The sequence below is a fragment of the Lepus europaeus genome, chromosome 20 (assembly GCF_033115175.1).
Source record: "Lepus europaeus isolate LE1 chromosome 20, mLepTim1.pri, whole genome shotgun sequence".
NCBI lineage: Eukaryota > Metazoa > Chordata > Mammalia > Lagomorpha > Leporidae > Lepus > Lepus europaeus.
In genome coordinates, this window is record NC_084846.1 from 5820019 (window position 1) to 5828922 (window position 8904).

Here is an 8904-nt window from a genome sequence, read left to right on the forward strand (position 1 = left end):
ACGGCTCTCGGATGCCCCCAGGTGGACCCCAGAGCCCGCGCCAACCCCAGCAAAGTGCTTGATGATTGCCCCGACTGGCCAGGACACCTCCGTCCCCAGGTGTGCGGGAGCTGATACGTGGAACGAGGGAGGGGCCGGTCCCGTGTCTGCCCCAGCAGTGGGGGCGTCTCCCGTCCCTCTGGCTGGGCCACAGGGACCCTCTCTGCGTCCCCCGTGCAGGGCAGCCATCAGGTCCCCGGGGCAACCGCATGTGAGCCGTGCAGAAACGGGAAAGCCCGCGAGCCTGGCTGGTCCGTGACCTTTATTGCCCCATGGCCGGCGGCGCCGACCCGCCGGCTGAGACCGACCGTGGGAACCTGCGCCTGGGCCCCTTCCTCTCCGGGCGCGCAGGCCTGCTCTGCTCCCTGTCTGGGCCTCGTCCGGCCGTGGAAGAGGCCCCCGCCGATCCTGAGGCTGGGCTCAGAGGGGCCGGGGGCAGGGGGCTCCCGAGGGGCCTGGGCGGCGCCGGGTGGGCGCGCAGGCGCGTCTAGGACCTCCGCGGACGGCTGCGCTTCTTGCTGCGGGTTTCCACGAGTTTCTGGGAGCGCATCTTGAGCGAAGCGCGGGTCACCACGTCGTTGTCCTCGTCCTCGCTCTCCTCTTCGTCTGGCGGGGGGGGGGGGGCGGGGGGCGGAGGCACACGGAGGGGGGGGCGATGAGGGAGCAGCCTCACGTCTCCCCCTCCCAGCCTGCACCCGCCCCACCCCCTACCCGCCTGTACTGACCGAAGTACTTGTCCTTGGAGCCGGCTAGGGGCAGGGGGATGCGGGTGTTGTACTGGGGCAGGTTCCCCTCCAAGGTGGTGTAGAACTGAGCGGGCGCGGGGAAGCGGGGACAGGGCGGAGGGGGTGTGAGCGGGGCGGAGACTGCGGAAGACCCCTTCCGACCCGTCCCCCCGCCCTTCGGAGCCACGCCCCCCTCCCAGCGGATGCCCCCCTCTGGGCTCTGGGTGGGCCCCCTGGTCCCCGCCCCCAGCCACGCCCTCGGCCCCTCCCCCCGGCTTCTCCCCGCGGTCCCGGGCCACCTCGTGGGCGGCGATGTGCCGCAGCAGCTCCGGGATGTCGTGGCTGCTCAGCTGCTTCTGCACTTTCAGTAGCTTCTCCTCCACGAGGCCCAGCAGGCTGGGCAGATAGTCGGCGGCCTTGGGGTCCAACTCCTTCCCCGCCAGGCGCCCGTCCTCCTGCGGCCCGGGGGCGGAGCCGGGTCAGCCAGGGGCGGGGCCTCTGGGGGGGCAGGGCGCGGTGGGGGGCTCTGCGCTTGGGAAATGGCAAGAGAAGGGTGGGGACAGGTCCCTTGGAGGAGGGGTCGCTAGTAACTCGAGGGAGGTCGTGGTGGGGACGGCCTGTGGCTCGGGCCGCCGCAGGGCAGGAGCGGGGTCTCCAAGGCTTTTTTTTTGGGGGGTGGGCTCCAGGCGGGACAAAGTCTCCGAAGTCCTGGACCTTTTGGAGAAGGGGGGGGGGGGTCTTTCCTAGGGGGCGTGGCTTCCTCCTGGGGGCGGGGCCTACCAGGGTGACGTGGTCCAGCTTGGCGGCCAGGTGCTCCAAGCACTCCTTGGCGGTCTGCATGGCCCGCAAGGTGCGCTCCAGCTGCCCCTGCGCCTCGCCTCGCCGCTGCTCCTCGGCCTGGAGGCGGCCCTGCATGTCGGCCTGCAGCTTCTGCTGGCTGCGGGGAGCCGGGAGGTCGCTGCGCGGCGGGGCCGAGCCCGCACGGCGCCCCCCTCCCCCGACACGGGCGCCCGCGCCTCACCTCACCAGCACGGCCTCGCCCGAGTACTTGAGGTTCTCGAACTCCCGCTGCAGCCTCTGCTTCTCCTGCCTCAGCGTCCCCAGCGTCTGCTCGTTCTCGCTCTTGAGCGCCTGCAGCTGCGCGAAGGTGTCGCTCTGGGCCAGGAAGCGCCGCACCACCGACTGCGGGCCGCCGGGGGTCAGAGCCACGACGCGCTCCGCGCCCCTGCCCGCGCGCGGCACACGCGGCCCCGCCGGCCATTTGCACAGGGACCTCGGGGGCTGGGCTGCCTGGATCCTGCCGCCCTGACCTTTTTTTTTTTGGGAGGGGGGGTTCTTTCTTGTCTATAGCTAAGTCTTCAAGAAAAGCTCGTGGAAAATGCATATTGTAAAAAAAAAAAAAAGACAAAAAGCAGATCTGGGGTTGGCGCTGTGGCGTAGCAGGTTAAGCCTCCACCTGCAGTGCCCGCATCCCACGTGGGTGCCGGTTCAAGTCCCGGCTGCTCCACTTCCGGTCCAGCTCTCTGCTGTGGCCTGGGAAAGCAGTGGAAGATGGCCCAAGTCCTTGGGCCCCTGCACCTGCGTGGGAGACCCGGAAGAAGCTCCTGGTTCCTGGCTTCGGATCGGCGCAGCTCCAGCCATTGCGGCCATTTGGGGACTGAACCAGTGGTAAATCTTTTTTAAAAAAAAACTAGGCATAATTTCATTCTCTTCTGTTTGAATTTTTATATATATGTATTGGTCCTTCTTGGCGACAGGAACCCAAGTACTTGAGCGACTCGTTAGCAGGAAGCCCAGGTCAGGCGCGAGAGGTGGATGTCGGCGACATGCCCGCCCTGCACAGATTTCGAAACTTCTGGCACCAAAACAAACTTCTACTTCCATTTTCTACGAGTTTTTCGAAGCACCTTCCTACACAGAACTTGAGTCGGCCAAAGCCAGCGTGTGGGGGCAGCAGCAGCAGCCAGGGTTGTCGTTCTCCAACACCAAGGGGCCACTTCTGGGGGGGGCTTCTCGCCAGGGCTTGTGTGGGAGTCTGCATACTGCCTGGGTCCCAGCACTGCGCCGACTGGGGGAGGGGCGGGGGACTCTGCGCCCCAGAGAACCTGGGCTCACTAGGAGTAGGCGGCCTGGGAGAGCACCCAAGAGACAGACTCTAGGCTGGGGCCCTGTGGATCCTGGATAAAGCAGGGCCCAGTGTCTGAGGATGGTCCTAAGGGGTCTGATACCAGCGGGAAAGACAGCGAGTGTAGACAGACAGCGAGTGTAGACAGCAAGTGGGGTTGGCTCCTGCGGGTTTTGCTGTGAACGGGCAGCGGGGCGGCAGCTGGAGGGGGAAGGGGCTGGTCTAACTGATGAGGCGCGGGTGAGGGTGCGGCCGCACTCACGTGCGTTTCGGCGGCGCCCGTGGCGTCCTTGACCTTGCCGAAGATCAGCTCCATCTGGTACATGCTCCAGCGCCGCCGCAGCTCCTCGCCCTTCCCGCTATGGCCCTCCTGGATGGTGTCCTCCGACTGCAGCAGCAGGTGCTCGCGCTGGGTCTGCCCGGAGGGGGGGAGGTCAAGGCCAGGGTCAGCTCACCGGGCCCGGCCCGGCCGGGGACGGAGGGAGGGGTGGGCTAGGGCGGAAGCTGGCGGAGGGTTCCGGAGGGGCCAGGTAGGCAGCGGGGGCCTCTCCATGAGGTTTGCGTGGGAGGCGGCCGCACAGAGCCAGCGCGGAGGGGCGGGGCCGAAGCAGGTGGGCGGGGCGGGAAGGGCCGGAGCGCCTCGCGGCGGCGCCCACCTTCCGCTCCATGCGTTCGTTCTGTAGCTTCCTCTCCTCGGCGCGCTTCTTGCAGTCGCTGATGTAGCGCTCGCGTTTCTTGCGCTCCCGCAGCACGGTCTCCTCCAGGTACTGCAGCTGATTCTGGGCCACGCGCGCGGGGAGGACAAGCGGGCCGGTCGCAGCGGCAGCCGCGGGCCCCCGGCCCGGACAGCTGGGCCAGAGTCAGCCCAGTGCACGCTGCGGCGGGGGCGGGGGCGGGGGGGGCGGGAGGCCACGGCGGCTGAGCAGGACCCCTCCCCCCGTCCCCCGCCCCCGACCAGGCTGGCACCTTGGCGATGTCCCGGGCGTTGAGGGCCTCCTGGTTGACCACGTGCAGCTCCTCCAGCTCCTGCTTGGTCTTCACCACCTCCGCCTCCATGGAGTCCAACCGGCTGCCCATGTGGAGGCTCTCCTCCTGGGGCGGCGGTGGGGGCCTGTGGCTGCTGCCCCCGGCCGGCCGAGCGGCCCCGCCCCGCCCCCGCCCCCGCCCCCGCCCCCCGCGCCGTCCCGGCCCCCACCTGCAGGTACTCCTTGAGCCGCGTGTACACCTTGGTCATGTGTTCCGCCTCCTGCGCCTTCATCCGCGCCTTCTCCAGCCGGTTCTCCAGGTTGCGCACGGTCTGACGGGAGGCAGGGTTGAGCCCGCTCCCCCACCCCCACCCCGACCCCCACCCCGGGGCTCCCCGGCCTCACCTTGGCCACCTCCGTGTTGCTGTCCTGCGCGTCGGTCAGCTCCAGCTGGCGCAGGCTGTGGCGCAGTTGGAGCTCCTCCAGCCACTTCTGCCGCAGCGACACCTGGTGGCGCGCGGCGTTGAGCTGCTTCACCTTCTCGCTCAGCCGGCGGTCCAGGTGCTCCAGGGCTTGCTGCGGGGCGGGGCGAGAGGGAGGGGCCTGAACCCCGCACCTGGTCCACCGGGCGGCCGTCGTCGGGTTCTCCCTCCCTCCCTCCCGCCCCCGGCCCCTCTGAGACACAGATACAGACGGCCACGCGCACAGAGCTCCTGCCCCCTGGTTCATTCCCCCAGATGCCCACAGTAGCCACAGGTGAGCTGGTTGAAGGCGGGAGACCAGGAAGCAGCCCTGGAACCCAATGATTCGAGCCATCACTGCCGCCTTCCAGAGTCTGCACTGGCAGGAGGCTGGAGACAGGAGCCGGTAGGACCTGGGCATCCTAACCTGGCATAGTTTTTAAAAATCATTTACAAAGAGTTACAAAGAGAGAAAGGTGCTGGTTTACTCCCAGAATGGCCACAATGGCCAGGGCTGGGCGATGCTGAAGCCAGGAGCCTGGAGCTCCATCTGGGTCTCCCGTGCAGGTGCAGGGACCCAGGCACTTGGGCCATCACCTGCTGCTTTCCCAGGGAGATGGATCGGAAGTGGAGCAGCCGGGATTAGAACCAGTGCTTGTAATGGGATGCCAGCGCTGCAGGCAGCCACTTACCCTGCTGCATCATGTCACAAGGGGGGGCCTCTAACCTTAGGGCCAAACACCTCCTCCCCTGCCCCTGGGGGACCACCTGGCCTGGCTGTCTGCCGCTCATCTCCAATTTACCACCCACCTCCCTGTGTGCCCCATCTCCTCTGCCTTTGGGGAGAGAGACCCCGGACTCTCCTTCCTGCCCATATCCACCGGTTTGGGGACCTCCATAGACTGAACCTTAGGATTAAGAGCCGACTTTGCGCTGAACATAACCAAACAGCACCGGCCTCCAGCTGCGGGCTCCTCCGGCCGTTCGCACGGCGCCCTCTAGAGGCCGCCCCAGGCACTGCGAACCAGCAAGGCCAGGAGGGAGCGACCGGGCGGGCCCCAAGCCTGGACTTCTCCCGTGGTCTCTGTCTCGGCTCAGGCCCTCGAGCTTCAAGCCCCGGCCCCATCTTCAATGTCCCCTTCTCTCCCTCCTGCAGCCCGTTTCTCTTTGTTTTCTCTCTGTTCTGTGTCCCCGGTTTCCCAAGCCACTTTGGTCCTAGGGCGGCCGAAGCATCTTCCCCGTGGACGATGTCCGTCCTCCCGGCCAAGCCCCCCACCCCCGAAGAACCCTGCTTCTGCTTCTCTTACTCCCGATGGAAAACCCACCGTGTGCGGTGTGGTCAGGAAGCTATGTGGGACACCCATGCCCCACCCTCCTGCTAACGTGCCTGGGAGGCAGGGGGTGATGGCCCAGACGAACTTAGACATGGTTCTTGGGGCCGGCGCTGTGGCATAGCGGGTAAAGCCACCACTTGCAGTGCTGGCATCCCAAACGGGCGCCAGTTCGAGTCCCAGCTGCTCTACTTCTGATCCAGCTCTATGTTACGGCCTGGGAAAGCAGTAGAAGATGGCCCAAGTGCTTGGGTCCCTGAACCAGCGTGGGAGACCTGGAGGAGGCTCCTGGGTCCTGGCTTCGGACTGGCCCAGCTCTGGTCATGGCAGCCACTTGGGGAGTGAACAAGTGGATGGAAGACCCCGACCCCGACCTCTCCCTCTCCCTCTCCCTCTCCCAACGCTTTCAAATAAATAAATATTAAAAAAAGACATAGTTCTTTGAAAGACAGAGTTACCAAATGAAAAAAGAGAGAGAGAGAGAATATCTTCTATCCACTGGTTCAGTCCCCAAATAGCTGCAAAGCCCAGGGCTGGGCCAGGCCAAAGCCAGGACCCAGGAGCTCCATCTGGGTCTCCTAGGTGGCTGGCAGGTGCCCCAGGAAATGGCCCATCCTCTGCTGCCTTCCCGGGCGCATTGGCAGGGAGCTGGAACCGAAGTGGAGCAGCCCGGACTCCAACTGCAGCCCGTATGGGATGCCGGCTTCACCTGCCAGCCCCTAAATAAATCGTTTCAAACACCAAACACCCTCCTCCAACGTCACTGCGGAATCAAGTGAACCAGTGGGCGACGGGCAGCTGTGGGGGGGCTCTGGCGAGGGTGGGGCTGGGGGGGGCACAGACCTGGCACGTCCTCTTCTGCAGGTAGGGCCGCTCTGCCTTCCATTCCTGCATCACTGCCTGGACCACCTTCTCATCTCCCTGCAAGGGGCCGGGCCCACGGTGACCCCCTGCCCGCCACCTCCCTGCCCCTCCCCCACCCCGCCCCGCCCCCGCACCTGCAGCAGGTCCGACAGCTGGAGCTGTAGCGCCTTGGTCTCCTCCCGGAGCTGGTGGATGACATCCTGGTTTTTGTTGATGTTCCACTGGGAGCTCTCCTCAAAGGCCTTCCGGTCACAATCTGGGGGGCAGGTGGGGGGCGCCGATGAGGGAGTGGCGTGGGTCGGAGCCTGCTGCAATCGGCAGCTGAGTTGGCACAACACGTCAGGGGCTGGTGTTCCGGCCAGGCGGGTTCAGCTGCCACCTGTGAGCCCGGCACTCAGTGCAGCTCCCTGCGAATGCCCTGGGAAAGCAGTGGAAGACGGCCCCCAAGTGCTAGGGCCCTGCACCCAGGGGGGAGACCTGAAGAAGCTCCTGGCTTCAGATCAACCCAGCTCCAGCCGTTGTGGCTTTTTGGGGAGTGAACCAGCGGATGGAAGACCTCTCTGTCTCTCCCTCTCTCTGTAACTCTGCCTTTCAAATAAATAAAATAAATTAAAAAAAAACTTCAACTGGAGCATTTATTATGTGCTGGATGAGAGCTTTCCAAGTGTCCAATTCCATGCGCCAACAGGTGCATAGCACACCCACTGCCCAGGCAAGAAGACTGAGGCTCAAGCTGATACACTGCTCAAAGTCAAAGCAGCTTCCCACACGCTCCCACACAACAGCTGTGCAGATCATCTTTTTAAAAAAGTGTTTGGGGGTGGGCGATGAGGTGCAGAGGGTAAAGCTGCTGCCTGTGACGCTGCATCCCATATGAGCACTGGTTCACGTCCCGGCTGCTCCACTTCTGATCCAGCTCCCTGCTAACGGGCTTGGGAAAGCAGCAGAAGATGGCCCAAGTGCTTGGACCCTGCCACCCATGTAGGAGACCCGGATGAAGCTCCTGGCTCCTGCAGTCAGCCTGGCCCAGCTCCGGCCACGGTGGCCATCTGGGGAGGGAACCAGCGGATGGAAGACCTCTCTCTCTCTCTCTCTCCCTGAAGCTCTTCTCAAATAAAAAAATATTGTTTTAAGATTTACTTACTTATTTGAAAGACAGAGTGACAGGAAGAGATGGAGAGATGGAGAGAGGTCTTCCATCTGCTGGTTCACTCCCCAGATGGCCACAGTGGCCGCCGCCTGGGCCAGCAGCCGCCCCCCACCCCCCGCCAGCAACAGTGTGACAGTCAGACGTCCCCAGACATCACCCGGTGGGCCCTGGAGGTGAAAACTCGTCCACGGAGAACCGGAAGCATGCACTGTGGAGACCCCAACGAGGTGCCAGCCACCTCTCACAGCCCATTTCACAGATGGGAAAACAGGCAGGCTGGCGCCTCTTCACTGCTCACGGGCAAGCAGCCGCAACGCACAGCCAGGACTTGTGTCTGTTTTTTGGTTAAGGATTTGTTTATTTGAAAGACAGAGTCAGAGAGAGAGAGAGAGAGAGAGAGAGAGAGAGAGAGAGAGACTTTTCATCCACTGGTTCACTTCCTAAGGCTGATCCAGGCTGAATCCAGGAGCCAGGAGCTCCATCCGGGTCGCCCAGGTGGGTGAGGGGCCCAAGCACTTGGGCCATCTTCTGCCGCTTTCCCAGCCACATTAGCAGGGAGCTGGATTGGAAGCAGAGCCGCCGGGGCTCAAACCCACGGCGGCTTCACCCGCTGGCCCCAGAGCCAGGATCTGAACTCGGAAGAAGCAACAACAAGTAGGAGCCGCTGCCCCCGGAAGCTCGCTGGCCGCAGCCGGCTTACCTAGCAGCTGTATCTTCTTCTGGAGCTCCAGCACCTGGGACTGCACATTGGGGTTCAGCGCCCCGGAGCGCAGGGAGGCCGACTTGGAACGGTGCGCGGGCCAGGCCTGTGCCACACCCTGACCGCGCGGGTGGCCCCGCTTGGTGGGAGACCTGCTGTCCTTGACCGAATACTTACTGGCCCTGGCCTTGGAAGTGGCCGTCAGGGCCTGCTCCTGGGCACTCAGGGCATTGGCAGAGGCCGCCAGGCACAGGGCAGACGTCATGACTGGGTGGGGGACCAGGGTCCCCGGGAGGGGGTCAGCGGGGCGGCCGGGTCAGTCGCCCCTGTGCCGGAGCGGTCAGCTGGGACTCCTCGGGCAGTGGGAATGCGCTTTCTGACCGCTTGGCGGGGCCTCGCAGCATCTCCCGGTTGCTAGGCAACCGCCACCCCGCCTCCCTGCAGTGTTCCCATGGAGACCACCGCTTTCCCAAGCCACCGCTCCCATTGGCGGAGAGTCCGCGGAGGGGGCGTGGCAGAAGCGCGCGGAGCCTGACGGTGGCGG

General features: G+C 64.7%; 1 protein-coding gene across 1 annotated transcript; it reads right to left on the reverse strand.

Annotated features, from left to right (window-relative positions):
• Positions 1-488: 488 nt before the first annotated feature.
• Positions 489-8705, reverse strand: ODAD3 (outer dynein arm docking complex subunit 3). Its single transcript, XM_062178573.1, has 13 exons — positions 8361-8705; positions 6645-6766; positions 6490-6567; positions 4260-4430; positions 4085-4186; positions 3856-3981; positions 3546-3668; positions 3152-3304; positions 1786-1946; positions 1545-1701; positions 1064-1219; positions 765-849; positions 489-645 (listed from the first exon to the last, which is right to left on the reverse strand). Exons 1-13 carry the CDS (start codon positions 8623-8625, stop codon positions 527-529), a joined length of 1818 nt encoding a protein of 605 aa, XP_062034557.1. The 5' UTR covers positions 8626-8705; the 3' UTR covers positions 489-526.
• Between the last annotated feature and the right edge of the window lie 199 nt (positions 8706-8904).